This window comes from Lichenostomus cassidix, chromosome Z (assembly GCF_008360975.1).
Source record: "Lichenostomus cassidix isolate B80296 chromosome Z, HeHo_3.0, whole genome shotgun sequence".
NCBI lineage: Eukaryota > Metazoa > Chordata > Aves > Passeriformes > Meliphagidae > Lichenostomus > Lichenostomus cassidix.
The window spans coordinates 66,512,024-66,536,247 of NC_139511.1; the positions used below are offsets into that span (position 1 = coordinate 66,512,024).

A 24,224-nucleotide genomic window follows, 5' to 3' on the forward strand; every position below is an offset into this window, starting at 1 on the left:
TTTTTCCAGGCAGTCCTCAGCCCAGCCTAAACACAACAGAGCACTGTACCTGGGGCCAGAGACCTAATTCTTAAGTGCCTCTGACCACGCCCTGTTAAAGGGATCACAGCAATCCCTCCAGCACTGCCCACACCATAGCAATATCCTCCTGCACATCACTGGGAGAGCCTGGGATGACTCTGCCCTCAGCTGGATCTGAGCCCTGACCTCCCAGTGCACTTTCAAACCTTCTGCACTCTGCTCCCTGCATTGCCATGATACTCTTGCTGCCGGTCACAGGGAACCTGCCAGGACTGCTGATCAGCTGCATGATCTGCTTAAGAGGGGAAGATCAAAGCACACCAACCAGTTCTTTTGCAGCCTGTGCCATTTCTGTCCTAGGCACCTCAGTTCTCAGGGTAGCCAGGTAAACCTTGTGGGTTTACCCATGCCTGTTCCCCAGAAATTGGAAGATGCTGGAGAAACATGGCAGCTTTGTAAGCAAATGCAAAACCAAATCCCCAGTCCAAGTGTGGGGAACAGCAGAAGGGAAAGCAAAAGTACCCCTTGGCAGGTCCCTTTCTCCCCAGGAAGGTCACTTGGGTCAGCAGATGCAGGGAGGCGTCACAGTGGGGCTCTTCATCAGCTGTTGACAGCACAGACACTTCATCTTCCGCCAGCAGGAACGTCTGGGCAGCCCTGCATAAGCTCCTTGGATACTCTGGACCATCACCAAGTGACAGTTCATCCTCATTCTCCCATCCTTGCCAGCCTTCTGACCATCCACTCCCTAAATAGCTCAAATCGTTTCAAATGGACAGTACAAGGAAAAAAAGGTTAAAAAAACCACCCTTCTCCCTCCCTCACCTACCTGTGCAGCATCTTGGTCTGAGGCTGAGGGTCAAACAGCCTCCTTCAGTTCAAGGCAAACGGAATCCTGTGATTTTTAAGTGACCATCTGTGACCCAGAGCTGCAGCGTGGAGAGAGTGGATACAGACCTGCATCCTAAGTAGGTTGGATTTTGTCTTACACTTACACAGCACAGACAGTAGAGAGATCCCCCGAATGCTACACAGCCAGATATAACAGCCATGTGCAAGGCTTGATGCCATGCAGGGAACATGCTCTCCTCTGGCTGTAGCCTGGCTGCTCAGACCCTGCCTCACAGTGCAGGGCTCAGGCCAGCAGGTCCTTTATTTTTTCCAAAGGAAAGAGCCACAGCCACTCAGCTTTTGGTTAACCAAAAGAATGTAGGCACACTGCCGCCAAGGCTGCAGCGCACTACATCTGCAGGCTAGCTCCTGGCGAGGGCTATCCTAACCTGGGAGCACCAAACCAGCCTGCCATGATCTGCACAGGGAGCAAGAGACTGCACACAGCTGGGGAGCACCACCAAAACACTCCCATCTGCCTGAGCATCACTCCCAGCTAAGTAAAACAGGCACATGGCAGAGCTGGGAGCACTCAGCATCTTTCCTGCTGGTGTTCCCCTCTGGATACAGCGCAGTTCATCCGTGCTCTGCAAACATCCCTGTGCATCTCTGCCCTGGCCAAGAGCTGTGTTCTGCAGCTCAGGGGCAAGCAGATGGTGGAAAGCCACACTTGCAGTGGGAGCAGAGCAGGAAGCCTTCAAACCAGGCTACAATTGCAATACAGCCGCACTGCTACAACTGGCAAGCCCTTTGCCATGCATAAGTAGAGTCACTGCCTCCCAGCACCTGCACATTGCCTTCAATTTACACATGATGACAGTAATTAAAACACCATCTCCAATGGACTAAGGCTGATCAATCTAGCGATCACAACCATGCTCTACCCCCAGCACAACTTTCTGCCATGCCAAAGTCACTCCAGACCCTTTTTTTTTCTGATCGAAAGGGGACTGCCAAAGGCTCACCAGTACTGGTGCTGCCAGTTTGTAGGTTCTCTCTCTGAATTTAAAGTTGTGTAGAGAAATCTATGAGGTATTCTTCAGGCTGAGATGTTGACATTTTATTTGCCCAGTATGAGCACCTTCAGTTGCTTTATTGTAATGATGTAACTGAACAAAGCCCCAAGAACAGAAAGGGACATGGAAAACCTCTGTGAGGTGCAGCTGGGACGTGCTCTATCTTACAGCTGTCACACATCAGTGCTGAAGATGTACAACCAGATTACTGTCATACAGCATGAAACCTGTACCTGGAGATGCTTGTCAAGGCATGTCTGGGTAGAGGAGGGATGCAGCACGAAGCTGGGGTGCACAGCATCACCAAGACTCCTCACAGCACAGAGCCTTACTGGAGGGCACCTTGCAGCTGCAGCTACACAGCCACAGGCGTTGCACTGGAGGAGTGTGAGGGACAAGTTTCCCACTCAACCCTGACAGCACCTGAGCCCCACAGAAGAAAGGAAAAAAAGCCAGCAGGTCCTCATCTCTTCCCAAGAGTGGGGGAGTGGTGTGGGGATCATCACTTCCTTTCCTCAATCCATGCACTTAGATAAATTCACAGCAGAGGGGAAAAAAAAAATCTCTTTACTTTTGAGACTGTCAAAGGCTGGAGTTATATAGTTCATGCTTACCCTGTTTTTATACCTTTCCTTGCATGTCCAGTACTGTCCACTGCCTGGAACAGAACCCCGGGACATTTGGCTGCACTGATCAAGTCATTCTCAGGGAATAAGCTGGCCTAAAGCATGCAGCAGGAAAGCACTGGGGCAGATATTTTGATTCACATTTGCAAGGGCTTTTGACAGGAGCAAAGAAAGAACATTTTAAGCATTCCTTTCAGCCAGCATGCATCCCGGCCCATGAGACCTCTCCTAGGGCAAGGCACAAGAACAATCTCTTTCAAATCAAGGGCTCCTTTGTCACCCTGCTGCAAGCCATTTGACCTTCAGAGTCAGAAGGAAGCTCATATCACAAGTGGTCTGATGGGCCCGGGTTGGGAGTGAGCCCAGGCACTCGAGAAGGACCACAGCTCGGCTGCCAACCCCAGCATCTCAGCAGGGAGATAAACAGACCCCGAGCCTGAGCACTCAGCTCTGGAAACACTTGCTTCGACTCAGCACATTTCCTCTGACAGCCAGACGCAGAAGGTCACTCAGAGCAGCTTTCCACGTACAAGACATATCCTTGCCAAGAAAGAAAAGTCCCAGGCCAGGCTGTGCCACAGGTGTCCAGAGAAGGTTTAAGCCTTTGAAACAGACAGCATCTGCTGTTCACCAACAGCATCTTCACATTTCTTTCAAATGCATCAATCACCCCTGCCCTCCCTGCTCTGAGGCAGGAGATTGCATACCCCTCTTCATTCATTCATTCACTGCTCTCTCTGCAATTGTTCCACCTTGAATAATTGGAGCTCTCTTCCCAGCACCTAACTGCAGAGGTATTTATTAGGGAGCACAGGACTTCTGAATGATCCCACAAAGGGCGAAAGCCAGCAGAGCTGCTGCCCTAAAATTCACTGAGTACCCTGGTGCAGCCTTTAGAGGACTACTTGCTACAGACAAGGTCTTCCCCACACCAGAAACCTCGACAAAGTGAGAGCTAGAATGAGTTGCTATTGCTGTGGCACATCTGACCTGCAGCTGTGCTGCCAGGGGCTGCTCTCCCCACCGACTGTGCCTCCTGCTCTGCACCAAGGTAGGACCACAGGACCTCCAAGCCACCTCAGAGCCCAGCCAGCATCCAAAATGCTGCGCCTTCTCCCCCCAAATACTGTGTCTGCTCCCAGCCTTCCAATGCTGGGCCCTATCAGAGGATGTCAAGCCAGCTGAAACTCTGAATGTGTGCCTAAGATACCTGTGTTTTACACACAGGAGTTGCCTGTTGGTGCACAAACAACAGAACAGACACTGAGCCCCAAGACAGGTCCAGCAATCCCCCAGCTACCCCCATTTCCACATCCCCACCACTGCCTTTTGCCTGGAGCAACAAAAAAGCAAATACAGGCTAACACCAGCCCAGCCAATATTCTCCTTCAAACCTGCCCTGTAATGACTCAAACCGTGACAGTAACAGTTTTTACAAGGAGACGGGAACGAATCTGAGCATCAGGCACCCGCCAGAAGGAAGTCACGGCTACGTGGGCACCGCAGAGAGCTGATCTTGGACTGTTCCTGGGTCAGTGTGAGCAAGGCACATGCTGGCTAGCATGCCAGCTTCTGCAGAAATGGGAAATGTGTGACAGATGCCTCGTGTTTATGTAGCAGAACCGCCGCTGCCGCTCCCACAGAGCCCTGTCACTCTATTTGCACACAGGCACACCTCAGGTCTGTGTGTGTACCCTTCCCAGCCTACCCAGGCAGAGAGGTGTTACAATACACATTTAACTAATTCAATTACCAGGAAAAAAAAAAACAAAACAAAGAGGGCAGAGAGCCTGTGATTAAGCATTTCTTTCTCAACATGCTGGCAACATGCCTGCAATTACCAAGCCCTTGATTCTCTAAATTCCCCGGAGATCAACAGCACCTGATACCACCATGTCCTCAGGTCTCTCATAACCCAGAAAGCCGCTCACCCACCCCGCTGTTTCAGCACTGGTGAGATTTTTCACACCTTGCAGCTCAGAAACACTTAAACCTCGGACATCCAGCCCGGCAGGTCACACAAGATTCGCTGGAGTAATTGGCAGCACAGGTGGGCTGCAGCTGACACAAGCCAGGGCAAAAGTACTCTCATTAAAAGCAGCAAAGCAAGACCACGCTCAGTGCAATGGGAGGAAAATTGCTTCCCACACCGAATCTGTCGAGCCAGCCACCAGGAGCACCGCAAAGGCAAGAGCTAGAGCAGCCCTCCCGCTAATAAGATCCCCCAGAAATGTGAATGGTGGCCAGAGTGGCTGCGCGAAGGCAGGGCAGGAGGCTGGGGAGAGCCAGATGGCTTTTCCCAGCCAATAACCCCAGGTGCCATAGGGTTAAATCAATGCGTGAAGCCGTTAAAGGGGGTGGAAGTGTTTCAACGCGGTTGAGTGAAATTCCTCACACTTTTAAGTCGACCAGGACGCCATTGGGGCTTAATGGGCTAGCACAACCCACCCCATTACAGGTCGTTAACACGCACAGGAGCCTTGGGAAGAAGGGCAATTAGGGTTCCCCACTAACTCTCCAAGAGGGACTCCCTCCCCAGCTTTGAATCCCACCGCTTGGGAAGAGGGATCCAGGAAGAGGCCATGCCCTCCTCTAGCCTCTGCACTTTCTCCACCTGGAGGGGCACACACCTCAGCAGCTTGCAGCAGGTTGAGCTCTCAGCAGGCTGAAGGGGCAGAAAATTGGCCCCCAGAGCAAAGCACAGTGCAGAAAGCTCCCAACCCAACCTCTTCTGCTGGAGGACATCACTGCCCCGTTTTTCTTCCTCTAGACTCAGGGCTGAGGAGCCGCTGTCCATCACACACCTAGCAGCAACAAGGAGATACCAACCAAGCATCTGTCCTGGAGAAGTAGTGGGCTGCTCCCCAGAGACTACAGTGAAGCGCTGGGATTACTGCAGCCATTAGTTGTGGTTGTATGGAATATGGTATTTCCAGCCTAGAAATAAAGTTAAGACTTCTCAGGAACTTAATGGGTATACACTGGTTATTTTCCACTGGCAAGAGAGCAGCAACTAAAGCTGAGGTAGAAGGAAAAGCAAAAAAAACTTACTACATTACTACCTAAACTACCAGGTTAGAGCACCTTGCTCTGCTCTTCTTCAAAAATCACCAAGGAGGACAACCAGACCTGTTGGTATGGTGGGAGCCCTGAGGCTGCAGACCTGGAAGTAAAAATAGGAGAAAAGTGGCCCCCAAATGTGGCTGCCAGCTTCTCCCACACAGTCAGCTCTGGGAAGGGTCTGAAATACTGATCTGCTGAATAGAATTTACAAATTCAGAAACAAGAACAATCCATAGCATCAATGCCCTGCTCAACCCAGAGCAGAGAACAAACTGGCAAAGGCTCTGGCTGGCTGCAAAAGAGTTGTGGATGGGAGAGAGAGACCACCCATGAGGGAGAATGCCTGGAACAGTCCCCAAAAAAAGTGAAGCAAAATCCTACAATGCAGAGTGCAGACAGCCTTGGACACGATTACTTGGCAAATAAGGATTTTGCTGAGATGGAACTGATATTTATTTTTTCTTCCCTTCCCTAAGAGAGTCCAAAGCTCCCACAGAGAATATAATAAGGAACAAGCTCAAAGGGTCTGCTTTCCTCAAATACCTCTTCCTTTGGGCTTCCAGCTCTGTCCACAATCTAAACATCCATCTTGCACAACACGTGCAGCCCATCAGGGCTTTGGTCTCTCACAGGTGGTATTTCCCTTCCTTGCCTTTCCCAAGAGTGGGGTAAGATCATCGCAGCAGCACAATTCACCACAGGCAGTGACGTGACTCTAGACTTGCATCCTTCCAGCCAGGACTCAGCCCCAGCTCTTTCCCTTCTCCTCTGTACTTAAACACCCACCAAGCATTGAAGAGACCCTCCTCACAGCCCTTTGGTGGCTCTGTGAAGCAGTTGCAGCAGTATGACTCTGACTCCTCCTCATGGAGACCTAGCTGTCACTTCCAGCTGAGCCCAGGACAATCCAATTTACCAGTTCTCTTTCCAGAAGTCTCCATAGCAACTGTAGTCTCACTCTGACCATCATCTGCTCACCATGGTGCTTCCCTGGCTCAAGGATGCCAACTGTAACACCACTCTGACTGCCCCCTTCTTCTCCAGGCTCCCACTTTTGCATGTGTCCTTCATTGCAGCCACCTTTCCTTGAGCAAACAGGCCCTGCTTAGATGTCACCAGTTTCCAGCTGCAAATACTCCCCTCTTTGCATCCTCCTCTAAGCCCCTGCTCAGCATCCCCTTTCCCCCAAAGTGCTGCTTACCACCGATGGCATGGCTCCTGAATATGTCCATGGAATTGCCTAATATTTATCCACAAATCATTTTGTGATTTGCTCCCATCATCCTAGAAGGAGTCCCAGAAACACCTACAGAAATATCATGCCTGCATCATTGCTTTGATGCCTCAGAAGGGACCGAGCAACTGCTGTGAAGCCACTTGCAATGATCTCTGCCCCACCTGCTTGACAGATGGTCTGCACCAAAAGCAGAGTTAGGAGCACAGCCCAGCGGGATTCCCAACCAGGAACAGTTTGCAAGCTGCCTTATCCCTGCCTCTGGTTGTGGAAGGGCAGAAACACCTGCAAACCCCATAGTAGAAACAAATAAACGACAAATAATTCCAATTCCAACCAAAGCAATTGGTTTTCTTGCCGTCCCCTTTTTGCACAGGGACAGATCCAGTTGGAAAGGACCTCAATGACACACCTAGTCTATGCCTTGTATTCCTGGAAGTCACCCCAACAGGCAGGGCTGGAACAAGCAGCATTAGAAGACATCCAAGCCCCTTCCAGAAATCCAGGAGAGGAACCGGAACCCCTTGGAGAGAGGAGTGCTCAAGCAGGCAGGAGCCACATCTTGCAGCAAAAAATCTGATGATGAGATTTTTGGTGAGCTGGTGAGCTACTGGCACAGATTGCCCAGAGAGGCTGTGGCTGCCCCATCCCTGGAAGTGTTCAAGGCCAGGCTGGATGGAACCCTGAGCAACCTGGTCAAGTGGAAGGTATCCCTGCCCATGGCAGGGGATTGGAATGAGATGATCTTTAAGGTCCCTTCTAACCCAAACCATCATTCTGTGATTTTGCTCTGCAAAGACCAGGGTGAGCCCAGCCTGCAAAGGCTCCAGTGGGTCTCATAATGCTGTTTTCTGCCAGAGCTGGAGCTTGAAGCACCACAAGGGCATGGCCTTCCTCCCACCACCTCACCTGTCCCCAGCAGATGTTACCTGGCCTCATATAGTCTCAGATGTTCAACAGAGAAGGAAACCACCACAGGGCAGTTGAAGGGACAGGGGGCACTGCTATAATCCTGCTTTTGCCCTGCTCATGTAGGGAGCTCTGCTGAACAAGCACATGGCCAGGTCTGTTCCCCCTGCTGCCACCACACTGCAGCGCTGCCCGAGGAGTGCAGACCACTTCCCCGTCTGATCCGCCATGCAACATTTGTTCTGTGTTTCAGGCGCTGGCAGGTCTGATTTGTAAGATGATGAAGCGGTCTGAAGCCTTCCACGTACATGCCAATTAGATGCTCCAAACCCCAGGCTCAGCGGAAGGTCAAGTGCGTCAGTCAGGCTCCTCGATGGGATGTCTGAGGAGGGCTTGGAACAGCATCCGCTGCTTGGTTTCATGGTTCACAAGGAATTGGCTTAAAATGGGGAGGAGGGCTAGAAATAAAAGTTGAGGGCTCTTTTTGTTTTAAACAGGGAGGCCAGACATGTAACAGTCTCAAAACTTGGAGCTGTTTTGATCCAGACAGCCCCCTCTCTGCTGAGTTCTGTCAGGAGACAGGCACAAAGCACCAATTAAAGACGAGTTATGCTTTTTCTGTCAAGCAAAAAAGAAAGGAGGGGGGGGATGGAGAAGATGATGGGAAGGGGGGAGAAGAAATCCAGCCCTGGAGTAATTTTGCTTTCAAAGCAAGCTGTCAAGGCAGCCCCCTCTCCTCCCATCTCCCGTGGAGGAAGAGCGAGGGAGCACCCGTGCCTGCTGCGGACGCGTGGCATCAGTCATCAGGCCACTCCATCCGTCACTTGGCACATCAGGCCGAGCCGTGCCCTCGCCTTCCCCCGGGCATCCGTCAAAGCCCGTGACAGGGAGCCAGAACAGCAGATTCTTAGTGAAGATGGGCTGAGTGCAAGCCCCACCAGCTCCGATGACAAGAATCCCCACTTATGGGCAATTAGACTGGGAACAAAACAAAATAAAAGCAGCAAGGACTTGGGGCATTAGCTAGCTCGCGTGGCCACCACATCAGCTCCATTTTCCCATGGCAGAGACATGCACAGCCGGCACAAGCATGCAAGCACTGCCTCTTCTGCAGTATGGGTTACCAGTTTTGAAGGCTCCCTGCACAGCCAGCAGCTCTCCTGGCTTGCAGCTGAGCTCAGGACAGAGAGCTGAGAGCTTCCCCCATATATTCCACACCACTGCTTGGTTCAAACCAAGGCTGCCTGCCTCAGCAGTGAACTGCCAAGGAACCACAGCAGCAGCATGGACACAGCAAGCTCTCCATCACCCTGGGCTAATACTACTACCTCTGAATCTACCTTGAGCACTTGCAAGCCATTGCCAGATCTCACCCAGCAAGCACCAGTCCTGCAGCTGGACAGATCAAGAAGATTACAAAGATCCCTCTGAGCTTTATTGTTGTATGAGGAAGATAAATAGCAAGCACAACCCCTTTTAATATGAAAAAGGGCAGGCATTTTAGCACTGCACAAGCACCAACCCCAGCTTTAATAACCCATCTGTTTCTTTAGCAAAGTACCCTTTGCAGAGCCCATTGGTACTGATTAGGGCATCAGCTTCACTCTCACCTCTTCCTTGCTGGGCTTTCTGAAAGCTTCAGCTGCCCACAGTAGCCAAGTCACCTGTGGGAGATAATGCACATTTTCATTTCTACAGGGTGGCACTCGTGCTGGGCTGACTGCTCCCAAGGAGGGGATACCCTCTGCCACCTGAGCCCAGCCCAGTCTTCTGGGGCTGGATGCATCCCACAGTCAGCCCAGAGGAGGAGGGAAGAGCATCTCTACCCTGGTTTAGGTCTGCCTGGGCTTGCTGCTCACACTCCCAGCTCGCTAGTGAGTGCCCTGCTCATTAGCATGGGGTCACTCAGCTGCAGCAGGGCACAAGCACCACTTGGCTATTGTAACACCACTCACGTCTACTGCTGTGGAAGTGTTGAATTTCTTTTAAGAGCCCTGAAGATCTCGGTTTGAATTTAAGGGAGGAAAAAAAAATCTCACAAAGAATTGCAGGATCTCTGTAAACATACCAGAGGAAAAAAGAAAGTGAGTCTTTGAGCCTCTTGACCTTGACAATGTCCTTATAATTACAAGACTATTTATTTTCAGTTAAACCCCAACTATTGAACAGACAGTGTCAAGTTGGTTTTTCCTGAGCAGGTGATTATCCTGCCTGACTAATCTAATGAAAATTATCAGGAAGCTACTGACCTCCTGCTACACACACTAAATAATGCACAAAGCTTCAGGATCAGACAGGCAAATCATAACCCTGCCTTATCTTAATCACTTTCTATACAGCTCCAGGCCTGTTCCACTCGTCGCTGGCTGTGTTAGCCAAATGCTATCTCAGTGGAAACCACAGCAGAGCCAGCCCTGAGAACTGCACAGCAAAAAGTTACCTCCTTAAGATTTATTTTTGTAGAAGCCAAGAGCTGCAGCGGCAGATATATTTAGTCTTTAAGCTGCTGTCTGACTCCTGAGCTTATAGCATGAGGCGGTGGTCCCCCGGCACCTGGCTTTGGGAAAAGCAGTATTTTCCTGCTACTCTGATGCAAGGTACAAGGAAGGTAAGGTCTAAGACCAAAAAAATATGCACAAAGGGGCTCATTGGTCCAGATAGGTAAAGCTACCCTTCCCACTCCATCCTCTTAGAACCTTGTTTCAGCCTCCCCCTGCAAACAGGGCTGCCCATGGGTTTTGGAGCTGCCACAGCACAGCGTGAGGACTGGGTCAAAGCAATAGGACCCAGCACTGGGGATGCTCTGTCCCCAGCTCAGGGCCTGAGGATCCACAGCAATCCTGTCCCACTCCTTGCAGCCCCACTCTCCTTCAGGAGAGACAAGTGCAGCAGCTGGAAGAGATAAAAGACTACAACTGTCAATTAAGGAGGGCAGAACTAAAGAAGAAGACATCAAAAAAAACGTTATCACCAGCTCCCCATACAGCCTCAGCTTGAACAGCACCAACAGCTAGAGGAACAGAATGCACTGGGGTGACTTCAAGCCTAAAATAAGTTTCCACTTCCGAATCTACAGAGAATTGTGGAAAAACACTGCTAAAGGACAAGCTGACTAATTTTTACACCTCCTGCTCCCCAACATGAAACCCGAGCTACAACACCAGAGAGAAGACACCCCTCTCACCCATCCAGCCTGATCTCACTGCCTCATCCTTAGCCTCACCATCATGTGTGGTTTTTCAGACCTCTTGGCATAGGAACTCCCAGATCTGCTCCCATCACTGCTGCAGCTGGGAGCTTCACCTTGCAGTCCCTGCAAACTGCTGACAGCCTCAGCAGCCTGCTCCTGCCCTGCAAGGCTCTCCCCATCCACAAAACACCTGATTAATCCTCCCACCCCATATAGCATGGGTCTTGAGTCACTTTTCTCCAGCTGGGGAGGTGCTAAGCAAGATGTAGGTGGACAGGATTCTTCATATTTTAAATGGCCATTTCTTTCCATTTTATGACCTTTCAGAAGAAGATAAGTCTTTCTAACGTGAGCAGAAAAAAAGCCCAAGGTGGTTTTAGGCATGACAGAAGAGGGAGCAAGAGAAAGCATAGAAAGACAGGCAGGAAATAGCACAAGCTTCAGCTTTGGGAAAATACCAGCTAACACATGCAGTAATCCATAGCAGATCCATAGCAGAGATATTCAAAGGGAAGCAAAAATCTGGGAAAAATTAATGTCCACAGCAGCAATTGTTGGGGGGACAGCAAGCAGGCAGGGCTTTCAAACTGAGCAGTACTGAGGCAGAGGCTCTACCTAGGGCAAATCCCAAATCTGCAGATGGAAGTGTTCTGCACTGCTGCCCTGTGGATATGGCCACATGGCCATGCCCAAAGATGTCTCCAAAGAGATGATCTTGAGTCCCATGGAGCCTGGTCATCCCATCTGGACATGGTATGGCTGAAAGGGTTAACTGTCCAGGACATATCAAAAGAAGAGCTCCTTCATTTTTAATTTCAGTTTTAGAGAGCTGCCTGTTGCTGAGGCATCTGAGCTACTTCTGGAAGGATAGAGCAATAAGTAACTTCCTCCATCTCCTAGTCTGGGTGACAAGAACAACCTCTGGCTTCTCTGGTCATTGAAGCCAACTCTGTAATTGCTGTGTCACACAGCCTTGCTCCATCCACATACCCTAACTCTGCCCTGAAAAGCCAAGGTGCAGGTCAAGCCATGTCTCTGCTGTCTAGCAGCTGCTTGATGTCCTTCACAGGCACAGCTGGGGTTGCAAGAGGGGCATTGGCTGTGTTAAACTGGCAGCACCCCACTGAGTTATGGGGCACCCTCTTACACTGCCATCCTTGCTGAAAAATGCTTCTCAGGGACAGCTGAGACAGCTCCCAACAGGCACCATGGAAGATCTGGTGAGTGTAAAGTGGAAGGTGAGAGCCTGGAAAAAGCCAGTGAACCACAGTTGTTTAGGATTGACTTTATCATTGTTCCTGGTCAGGAAGAAGACTTGCACAAGAGGAAGGGATGGAGTTAAAAGCTGCACAAAACCCTCAAAAGTGCTTCAAGGACTAAAGCTGGAGGTGGCTGCTGGTGCTGGGACCAAGGGATGCCCCACTGCCTGCAGTCACCCCAGGCTCCCTACTCCAGAGCAGGGTGAGCACCATCCTCTTCCCATGCCAGGAAACAGGCACTGATCCTTCCTGCTCACACAGTGGCAGAAGGTTGTGACTGCCTGTGAGGGACTGCGACACACCAGAGCTTGCAAATGCATGTTCTGGGGAGGTTTCTCCACTCCCCAGGCTGACTTCCAGCTGGAGACACGTGCCTGTGCTTGTCCCCAAGGCAGACAGCAGCAGCAGAGGCCTCTGGTGCCACTCCCCACCAGCAGAGCATGGCAAAGCATTGCAGTGACAGCCTCCAGGGACATGGGAGCAATTTCTGCGCTGCACACACAAGGACAGCATTTGCCTTCCTTGCTGAAACCCAGTGGGTGACACGCTGATTAGTGTCACTCGTGCTGGCTGTCTCAAGGCAGACACCCAGCCTGCTGGGACTCTGCTGAGGGCTCACCAGCTCATTGCACACATGCTTGCCTCTAGGACCTAGGTCAGATGCAGGCTTAAAGAGAAGGAAGGTTGGCCTGCAAGTCTCTAACTGCCCTCTCCACCCCAACACCCCTTTTCAGTGCAGAACTGGCTCTGTCTGCTGCTTTTGAACATCTACTGCTGGCTGAGCCTTGAATGGCCTGATCAACAGGGAGAAAAAGGAAGCTAAAATCTGTTTCTCTTCATGTGTCCACCAGCAGAGCTGTTGCTCCAGCCCCCACATGTTAATGCCAGTGATGGGAGGCAGGAGGAACCCAGCTGGACTCCTCCAATGCAGGGATGGAGCTGTTGCTGGGCCAGCACTTAGGGGAAAAGCATCTTCAGCTTGACAGCTCAGCAAATTTGATCTGAAACTGGCAAGAGAGAAAAAACATAAAGCCTTTAAATGTCGTCTTGGGTTTGACTGCCAGAAGCACTTCAGACAGACAGAAAGACAGACAGATAGACAGATAAGCACAGTGCTGCGCAAAGAACGAGATGCTTTACTTTGATCTACTCAAGTATTTACTAATGTGTCCCACAGCTGGCATGAGCTGTTAGCAGCTCAAGAAATCTGGTTTACTGCTACCAGCTCTGCTCTGGGACCTAAAGGAAATCCCAAAGCCACTCCAGGTTTCAGCTTCCGCTTTTTGTAGGCAATGATGCTTTCCCTCCAAGCCCTGGAGGTGGCAAGGTTAAAGGCTGACCCTGGTAATGTACTACAGCAAGCAGCTTTGGGAATCCTCCAAGCCTAAACGCAGATGTGCAGTTAGGCAAACCCCTAGTTTGGGTCCTATACCCAAAGACAGGCCAGATCAATTCCTTGGGATAGGCAAAGTCAAAATCATCAATACATATCCTTTTGACATTGGCTCTTCTGGCCTGGGCAAATCGTGTCATCTTCTCATTGCTGTGGCAGGACTGGGGACATAGCCAGTCCATCAGAGCACAAGTGGCTCTCCCCTGTGCATAAGGCAGACCTGCTTGGAAAAAACCCACCATTTCTGGCCTGGCTGCAGGTACAGGTGTGCCAAAACTAGGCAGCACAAATGCTGCATGTCCCTGAAGTCAAGGGCCCACCATGGCTATTTGCAAAGCTCCTCTTCATCCTCACTCTGCAGATGAACAAGCTAGGGTGAACCTGAAACTGCTGATCCAGAGCAAAGAGGGATGGGGGAGAGCAGATGTGTCTGCGTAGCAAAAAGCACTTTGCAGAGTGGGGATACAAAGCACTGATGATCCTGTCCTCATCTAAACAAGCCCCAAAAACATGATGTGTCTCAGCATTGCTGGAAGATGGCAGCACACACAAAACCAGAGCCCAGCAGGCAGGGTGTGCCCATGGGAATGATTGATGGTATGTTGCTGGACTTCTGAAGGATGGAAACCTTCATGGAGTTGCTATGTGCATGCTTGGGGTGTCCTCAACACTCAGGTTCCAGAGAGCCCAAACTGCACCTTCTGGCAAAACAACTCCAACTGCAGACAAAAAGGAAGAGCCTCCAAAATGTTCAGGAAGTTGGGATATTACAGAAATGTCCCATCAAAGGGGCAAGGGGTTTCTGGCAGGTGGCACAGCACATCTGAGGCATGGTCAAAAATACTGTCCTGCCAGAGCACTCCCTCCTGCACAGATGTCAGCATTAGCTGGTTCTCTGTGCCCTGTCATAGCACTTACTTTCCCGCACAAAATAAAAACTAGACTGGCCAACATACCCAATGGGCCTGTCAAACTAATCACATTAGGAGGACTGGAAACACACCAGCAGCAAGAGCCGGCCCCTGCTCCAGAGCCCTTGCAGAAATCACGCATCCAGGAGACAGAAAAGCCTCTGTCGTTCCCGTAACCAGGTCAATAAAAGCACAGACAACCCCATCCAGAGAGAGACTTTTTTTACAAATCACAAGAAAAAGCAGCTTCAGCTCCCCCAGCTGCAAATAGGTGGGCAGGCACAAAGAGGCAGCATGGAAACGTGTCTGTGCAACACGTGTGGGCAATCGGCCGCCCCGCACATGGCTGGGATATGGGGCAAGAGGAAACCGCTCTGCACCGAGCCGGGAGAAGCAGCAGCAGCAGCTTGGTGTGACTTCTCCCACCCCCACCAGCTGGGCTCCCAAATCCAACAGCCTCCCACCCATATGTGTGTCTGGCATGCTGGGGAGAGACAACAGGCTAGGCAAGGATTTCAAAGCTGAGAGGTCCCAGGCAGCTTTGAATGGCATTGGATTTATGGAGTGACAATAACCCCCTCTTTGGGTAGCAAAATTATCCTAAATGAACTTCATCTTGGTCCCTCAAGAACAAAGCAGTCCTGTCCCCAAACCCACAGTTATCTGTGGGTGCACTTTACTGTAACACTATTATTTCTGGAGCTCTTCATTAACTGAGAAGCCCAGAGGACCGGACAGAGCTTTTTTTTGATCAAATTTCAGAGCAGCAACAGCCTTTTGTTGTCTCTTCTTCCTTTTAACATATTTATTTTTCAAGCCCTTAGTTCAGTGGCACAGAGGAGGGTAAATCACACATTGGGGGTAAAGTCTAGCACAGGCTGCCTCCCCTTTGCATCTGAGAACCACACTAACCACAGGAAAGGATGTGTCCTCATTTTCACCAGCGTTTTTTAGGCTGTAGACAAAAGGTGGAGAGTGTACCTATAGTAAAATCACATATAAGGTTGTTTTATTATAAACGATATTGCTTGATTTCACAACCAAATCTTGTGCCTGACCCCCAGGTACCCGAGCCAGGCTGCTTGCCCAAGCAGGAGAGTCTCCAAGCAGGAGTCTCCAAGTAATTTGCACATGTACTCCAGAGCCTGGGGATGTCACCAGAGACAGGGCAAAGTGGGAAAATACTAGGCTGCAACTTTGTGAATGTAATTAATTCACTGGCTTGACACCCACATGATTAAAAGCAGGTGCATCCCTTGGTAACTGTTAGCATGAGGATGTGCCTGGTTGTGTGTTTGCTTTCAGTGGGCTGAAATAGCACCTAAAACAGCAAAACTGGTCACCAGTCCTTTAGCAGAGCCAGGCTGCTCACAGCACTGATGAAACACACGGGGAATATTCTTGCCCCAGGAACTATTTTGTCTCCCATTGAAACGGGAGTAACAGCTCCCTCCTGCGAAGGAGGTCTGAGCCACCCACTGCTTCTCTCCCCCGGCAATTCAGAGGGCTCTGGCAGCCACGAGGACCTCAGCCCTGAGAGAGCAGAGAATGCTTTTGCTCGCTGTTGCTGGGAATGGCAATGGTCTCTGCTCTCCACACTCATCCACCAGCCCACTCCCTGGCTTTAGGTGGCTCCTTCTGGCTCTTAGCACCACTGCTGGGAATGGGCAACTCCTGCTGTGCTCTCCTCTCCTCACAGGGCAGACTGAACAATGGTTTTGATGGGTGAAGAACAGGCAGTGAGAGCAGCCTCAGAGGGAGCAACCCCCAGTCCCTCCTCTCAAAGGGGGATCAACCAGCCACCACCTGGGTTTGGTGCAGCAGAGCGCCAGGGTGCAAGCTGCTTCCAGTATCAGGGAAAAGCCTTCCCAGGGGCCTTTCCCTCTTTCCCAGCACTTCTTGTACGGCTTCCCACACCAGTTCCCCCTCACAGGGTGTGTTGCATAGTATTTAAATACAACCAGGTCTGGGCAAGCCAGATTTCAGGTGATCCCATGTCCCCTCTGTCAGGCAATGCTAAGAAAGGGGTCATGATTCCTCCACCAGCTGTTAGTACAGCATTATTTAATGCAAACCCTTACAGCCTTCCTCCTCCAGCCTCCCTCAGGCAGAGAGCAGCAGAAAGTGATCCCCCTCGGGGAGAAGACTGGAGATTTCCCACATAATGGGCACCAGTATTAATTCTTCCAACTGCTGCAGCTTTCCTTTCATTCTGCGACTTTGTGAACATCACTCGATGTTGGCAGCAGCCCCGGAGGGTATCACAAGTCACCTGAAAGGAAAAGAGCCTCTTCAAGCACCAGCATCTGCGCTGCCTCTGAGACAGAGGGTGGATGCTCTGGCCGTGCACAGCCACACTGACCAAACAGCTCACAGCCAAGACACTGGATCAGCCATGCCTCAAGAGGGCTTTGATGACATCTTTAGGGTGTCATGGCTAATTAGAGCCCTGACTATACCCTCTAATTAGGCAACACTTTCAGACAAATCACCCTGTCCTCTTCAAACCACTTCACACCTCCAGATACCTCCCTAATTGACTTGAAAGTTGACTCGGCACTTCTTCCTGGACCTCCTTCCATTTCGCAAGGCATTTCAAAATAAATAAAGCCCTGCTCCTCCGTCCTGTCTCGGAGCCCAGCTGGGGAATTGCCCTCACATCCGCACAGGCGTGCACCTGCGCGACCTGACACAAAACCTCCATCGCAGGCACAAAGCAAACGCTCTGACGCAGTGGCAGCATCGTCCTCCTCTGATCTCTCGTTTCTAGCCATCCTAGTGCTACTTTCAACAACAGTCAGCAAAGCCTTTTCTCGGAGAACAGGAGTGTTTGCGATGCGTCAGTGTCCTACTAAAAATATTGCCTGGGGGCTTGCAAGAGAAGCAGGGCTCCAGCAAAGGAGCCTGGTATCTGGCAAGAGAAGGCATTAGAAAAAACCCTAGCCATTGAGAAATTATTATGCCAGAATGTTATCAAGTGCCAGCATTTCAATCCAGAAACTTGATTTCTGTTTTCATTAGGTAATGGATAAACTGAAATGATCCAAATGTTTTCAGTTTCCCAATAGCACAAAATTTGAAGTAGATAGGCACACCCCCACCACCATCATAACTGCAAACATGCTGAACAAAAACTATCAAAATTCATAGAAGATAAATATTGAGCCCTTAAAAGCCTGCTATGAGAACAATGTCTCTTTATTTGCTTTCTGTGAGGTTTGTTATAACAAGAGAGAAAGACTCCAGTATACAGTGTTTTAATATATATACACACATTCACAGCTGGAATAATAGATTTTAAGGACAGAGGACAATATTACAGCTGGATGTATGCAGAAATGCATAAACACACCTTCAAAAACATATTCTTTGCACTCAACTCAGATATGTAGATGGACACATATATAATGCACACACACACACGCGCGCTCTCCATGTTTCAGATCGATCAGAATCATTCATTAAATCAGACTCTCTAAAGTTTCTGCTGCTTTGGGAAAACATGACCCTGAGGAGACATCATGCATGAACTTAACAACCAGCAGAAAATGAAACCATAACACGCTGCATCTTGAAAGCCAGCCCTGAATCTAACTTAATCCCAGCTCTGGACAATGCCTCTAGAGGGGCATTAAAACCATGCTAAGGTGTTTTCCTGGATTTCCCAGATTCCCCGGAGATTCCCTGGCACTCTGGCTGCATCCATCTCCTTCTCGTTTCGGAGATGTTTCTGGCTGAGCGCTTCCATCGTTACTCCTGCTGCTTCCACGGCCAGTGATGGACAGACCCAGTGGAGCAGCATCCGTAGAGCTGCGTCCTGCCCTGGCAGCAAGACGAGTTACCCGGGACAGCTCGTGGGGTTTAACACTCGTAATCCTACAAAACGTGCCGGGGAATGATGTGCGGGCAGGGGGACGATGCACGGGGCTTGAAGGGTCAAGAGCAGCTTTGCATCCTCCTTTCCCATCCCCAACAAAGGAATTCCAGCAGATCTCGTGCCCCCTAGTGTCATCCTGGCGAACGGACCGACACCGGGCACCGCCGAGCTCCGGGTACCACCTGGCCCCGGCAGTGTCCTTGCTTATCCCGCAGCGAAGCTGCCGCTGCGTCCTGCTGGCACCCAGAGCATAGCGAAATGCCATTGCCAACAGGTCATGTGAAGGGCAGTGTGAGCTTGCTGTCCCTCCCCAGCACCCCGGGGCAGCCACAGCTCCCCAGCTGTCCCCGTGCCCAACACGGTGCGACCTCCGTTCTGCTCTGGGGGAGCCCCGGCAAGATCTGCCCCTCCAGCAGATAGCCCAAGCGGTGTCCCTGGAGAAGGGCCAAGAGGAGGAGGCAGAGAGCATCTGCAGTGGACACTGTCCAGAATACAACTCCTCCTAAAAATAGATAGACCCTGGAAGGGCACGGCCCTTCCAGGGATTGGGAATGCTTGGTGCTAGGAGCTCAGGGTTTGGCATGCTAAAACTTCAAAGTGCACAAGTGCAAGGCACTTCGTTACCCTGTTTCTTCCCCATGAGAGCACCTGTGGCATCAGGCTCTGGCTACGAGCATGAGAAGCAATGCACAAAATCAGCTCAGAGCCCAGCATCCCTGCATACCAGCCTGCCCTGACCAAAGATCCAGCATCTCCTAGGAAAATGCCCATGCTGACTGCAACACTAATGAGTGCAATGGAGACCAGACCCTGCACACAGAGCACCTAAACAAGAGCCATGTGCTGGAAAGGTGCACAGGAAATGTGCGTGCATGTGCCTCAGTTTCCCCATCTGCCCAGCAGCCCTGAGGCAGCTCACCCTCTCTTATTTCCTTTATCCCTCCTGTTCAACTATTAGTTCTTGTGGGAAGAGGCACCCCAGAAATCCACCTAGACCACCGGCCCGTTCCAACATCTGCTAGCAGCATGCAAGCAAACCTCAGTAACCCATCACCAAAATTTGGAGGAATTCTCCCCAGGGCACTGACCTGAGTATGCTGCTTTCTTCTGCAACACCGAGCAGGGACTATAGCTTAGAATAATGGGGAAGTAACTCAGTTCAGTGCTGACAAAGCATCACAAGCCCCAGCGGGGTGGGAGGGGAGGAGGTGTCCTTCCCTCACACTGCCATGCCTGGTATACATCATGTTTAGGGCCAGGCATACGTCACCGACACAAAATGGACAAATTGGAGGGATTTCAGAAAAACGAGCGACAAAAATGATCAGGAGGAAGAAGGGATTGATTCACTAGGGGAGATTAAAAAAGCTGTGATCAGACTAGCTGGGCTGAGCAAGTACCGACTGCAGGAGGCTGTTGGATGCTAATCTGCAAATGGGATGAAAACGATATGGGAAGGAGTAATTTAGCATCTTCATCAGTATTGGGATGAAATGAAGGGGAACTCAAAGCTGAGTAGGCAGGCAAAAAAATCCCAAGCCAACCTGAAACTCCTTTCCTAGTTATGCATGACTGCCTCCATCAAAACAGTAAAAGTCCCCAAAACTCACTCTGCCTCGGACAAGGACCCTCAGGAGCAAATGAACCTGTGCTCGCACACACACAAACACACATGCACACACACACACACACACACACACACACACACACAGCCCTTTCCCACCCCTGACTCACACTCAGGAAAGCAGGAGGGCGGCCACGATAGCCGAGGAGGATGGAGGCTTCACGCTCGCAGGGAAGCAGCGGAGAGCGAAGGCTAGAGCTGCCGGTAGTGGTGGGAAGGTCCCCGCAGAAGGATGCTTTTGCACTCCTGGGTCTTCACAGGGGGAAAGCTGCTGAGATGGCTTCCTGCAAAGTGGCAGGAGTGAGCTCAGCTGCGAGCACTCAGATATTTACACACAAACAGCACATTACTCAGCAACTCCCATTTGTCAGGCATAATGGCAGCGGCAGCAATAATAAACGACAGAGCTGAGAGACAGGCTCCCCAGGCGCACACCCAGCCCCAGCATGAGCTGGAGCAGGATGGGTGCCTCCAGCTTGCAGGGAATTAACTGAGGGTGGCCAGGAGCTGGGGCTCGAACCCACAAAACTCCTGCTGCCGACTTCAGAGGGTCAGTCACGTCTCCGAAAGCTAAGCCTTGGCTGCACAGTTGTTTGAATGTGTGTGTGCATCACAAGCTTTGTGGCTCTGAGAGGTACCAGGGCTTTTTCCTTCCAAAGTCCAGGAGGTGCTGAGCACCTTCCAGGGGGAAGGGAGTGCAGAGTCCTGGCAGGATGGGGTCCTCCTCGGGTAAATCAGACCAAAGATAACATAAGATCATTAGATCATGGCTTGGCCTGCTCTGACAACAGGCTCTTGATAAACTTATCTTCAAGAGCTGTCGCAAGGAAGTCTGCCAGGCACGAGGCTCTCGTTTCTAAAGCTCAGCCTGTCTCGGGAAAGTCCACCCGCTGCACTGATCCCCAGAGAGCTCTGGTCCCAGCTGGCTGCCTGGTCAGACATGAGCATCCCCTGCACATCTCCAGGCATCATAGCAAAGCTCTAACTTCTCATGGAGGGGTAGGGCAGGGAGCCGGGAGCAAGAACGGCTGCTCCCACATATTTGTACATTTTTCAGGAAGCAGCCAATGTCAGTGCCTCGCTGCCTGCACACATAACCAGTGGGACCGGCAGCAGCATGTGCAGGTCCTGTCCCTCACACGGGTACAGAACGTGGTGTGCTGAGAGCGGGCATAGTCAGTGAAATTCGCCAAATCCGAGCAGAAGTCGCAAGTTCTTGAGCAAAAAGCAATCCGAGGAAAGGACCTCCCCGGCCATCCCGCAAATCAAAACACAAAGAGATGGGAAAACGAAATTGAACAGCTTTCCGAGCAATCCCCTTCCTGTAACCTGCGCTCTAAACAGACCCTGCACATGTGTTTGTAAGCGTGGGGTGGGGAAGGATGAGAGAGTGAAGAAGTGCTGATCGTTATACCAAAAAGTTTAGTGGTTAAAGAAACAACTGCCAGAGGAGCCAGGGAAGCTGGAACATGCAGACCTGGTTCTGTCCCCAGTGAAGGCAGAACAAATTGGCTCACGAGCTGATTGGAGTCACAGCTCGTTTTTAAGATTGCAGTGGGGGAAGTCACCAAGATGTGGAAATGTCAGGGAGTTTTGTGCAGCAAAGGGATCGGTGTGTATTATGCAATTCTGGAAAGCAGCCCTTGTACTCACGCTCGGGATGAACTGCCTGCCTAGCCCGGGAAGAGCAGTTCCACAGAAGCGCCTTGCAGACACTTTTCCTTAAACTCACACTTCAGGAAAAAAAATTAAAAATCAAAAAAAGAAAAAGAAAAAAGGGAAAAGAAAATCTGCACTGCAACAGCAGAGAAGAAGGCAGGTTGCGCCTTTGGAGACAAGGAGAAGAAGCCTGCTCTCCCGCCCAGGAAATCCACGGGCTCCGGTTTACAAAGAGCCGCCCCGCAGTCCCGGCTCCAGCCCCGTGCACTGCCGCAGGGAGGACTCATCCCTTCCAGCCCTCAACCTGGTGCCGGCCGCGATGCCCTCCCGGCCGGGCAGGGGACGGGGGTCCCGCCGGGCAGGGGACCGGGATCCCGCCGCCGCGCCCCGGTGCGGACTCGCTGCCCCGGAGGGTACGGGGACGCTCCGGCGCCTTGCCCCCCATCTCTCCCCGCCCGGAACACGCGCACGGCGGGGCAGGAAAGTTGCCCAGATTGTTTCTCCACCGGGGGGTGGACGCGCGGCCCACGTCGGGGCGCGGACACGCGCGGGCGCTGGAAAGGTGCGCGGCTGCGGGGCGGGAGGGAGCACCAGACCGAGGGCGAATGCGGGGGAAAAAAGCATTCCCCCCCGCCCTCCTTTCCGCCTCCCTCGGCGGCGGGCACCGCGGATCGCCTCCGCTGACCCCCGTGCCCGCACGCCGCCTCCCCCGTCCCGTGGGTGGGGGGACACCCCGTGCCGCCCTCCGGCCCCGGCCGCCCGGTACTCACGGTGCCTTCCTTGCCGCCGCTCCCGGCGCTACCCCATGCAACCACCGGCTGCTTCTGCACCGGCTCGGGGGCTATAAGCTCTTTTAAACTCCAGCACATAACCCATGTGACCGCAGAAGCCACTGGTAAGGAGCGCCGGGGAGCCAGCGATGAGCTCAGCCCGCACCCCCCGGCACAGCGCCGGGGACGCGCTCCCGGCCCCGCCGCGCCGCGCGCACCCGCCCGCCCGCCCGCACACACACACGCACACACCGCACACACTCAGCCCCGTTCACAAGCACAAACACACGCACACCCCCCGCACACGCACCCCCCGCAGCCACACACTGGTCCACGCCCCTGCGGACACGCTGCCGCCTCCTCACTCCCCACGGATGCTGAGCCGGAGGGAGGCACCGCACACCCCCGTGCAAATGCACAATCGTGGAAGCACCGTGGGGACGGAGCCCCGCACACATCACAAGCAGCAGTCCCTGCAAGGTCCCCCCAGCTCCCCAGAGATGCAGCCCCGAGGGCGAGCAGCAGGCTTGTGGTCGCCCCGGTGCATACACACGCTCACGCGTGCCCCACGCACATACACGCGGTCTTGCACAATGCGCCCTCCACGTGCACGGCCCGTTCCTTCCATCACGAGATGCAAACCCAAGAGAAAGCATCTTTGTGCACACTCGTGCTCATCCTTGCACACGCTCCACTCGTGAGTGCCACACACCCTCACACCAACACCTTCCTGGAGTGCCCAACAGAAGCGCCACAGGAAGGTGCACACTGACACAAGGACACCTCACTCACCCCTCTCACACACGTTGCACAACCAAACACCCAACACACGCGTGGGCTGTGCTCCCTCTCGCTCAGCCATTGCAGCCACACCTGCACCCACCTTCCCCACTTCAATAAAAACTGCTGGTGTGTGCTTAACAAGCCCACCCTACCCACCCATCACAACCCCACGGCTGTGGGTTCCTCTGTAGCATGTGGGATCACCGCATCTCCCATCGCAGGTAAAGAAAGAGAGACATCACTCGTGTGGGTGCGGTCTGCAGGGCTGGGAGGACTGATGTCCCCTTGTGCCGTGCTCAGTTACTCCTGATGAGGGAGAAGCCCCAGGGGTGGCTATACAGCTGGGGCAGGTTGCCCACTCTAGCCATGACATAACAGAATTGGGAGTGCCAGGCTGAAATGTGCCAAGAGGGGACGGGAGCCGGGTATGAGGCTTTGGTGTGCAAAAGGCTGGGACAGGCAGGCCTGGCCGGGCAGGTGCAGGCGTGTGCTGCTGGGGCACGCCAGCAACACGTGTGAGAAGGCAGAGCTGGCAGGCAGAGGGCTCCGCTGAGAGCTGAGTTATGGAAAATGACTCTTTCCAAGGAATTGCTAAAATTAAAGCGGCAGTGAGGCCAAGCAAGCAGGAGCCAATGGGGAGGGTGAGCAAGGACAGCCAAGCGGCCTCGGGGCAAGGAAGGGCAGGGTGGGCAGGAGGCCGAGGCAAAGGCACCCTTGCAGGGCATCCACCCCCGCCTCCAACTCCTGCCAGCTGCCCAGGCAATTGCAAACACCTTGCGGGTAGGATTTGGAGAAAGGCTGACTGGCATCTCGGTGGCACCGGCTGGGGGATGCCATGGAGCAGGAGGCCTGGGGGGAATAGCCTTTCACAGCCACATCCCCCACTTGGCTGCCAGCGTGCAGATAAATACCTCTGTTTTCCCAGCCTGGAAAAGACAAATGTCCATGAAGAAACAGCGTGCTCCCTTGCCAGGGGCTAGTTGCCAGCAAGGGGCAGG

The 24,224-nt window shown here is 52.2% G+C and overlaps 1 protein-coding gene across 6 annotated transcripts in view; it reads right to left on the reverse strand.

Moving 5' to 3' along the window:
- The window catches only part of CNTFR (ciliary neurotrophic factor receptor), a 200,801-nt gene extending 178,142 nt beyond the window's left edge, over nucleotides 1-22,659 (reverse strand). For 2 of the 6 annotated variants that reach the window (XM_085041928.1, XM_085041931.1), the window contains exons 1-2: nucleotides 22,444-22,598; nucleotides 20,125-20,298 (exon numbers count right to left, since the gene is read on the reverse strand). Coding sequence is in view for 2 of the 6 variants with exons in the window: in XM_085041924.1 (XP_084898050.1) it covers nucleotides 22,444-22,542 (99 nt within the window). In the remaining 4 variants the exon portion in view is untranslated. Of the gene's footprint in view, nucleotides 1-19,478; nucleotides 19,497-20,124; nucleotides 20,299-21,667; nucleotides 21,686-22,443 lie in introns of those variants that run through there. The other 4 variants (XM_085041929.1, XM_085041924.1, XM_085041930.1 and 1 more) reach the window with 4 other exon arrangements.
- Between the last annotated feature and the right edge of the window lie 1,565 nt (nucleotides 22,660-24,224).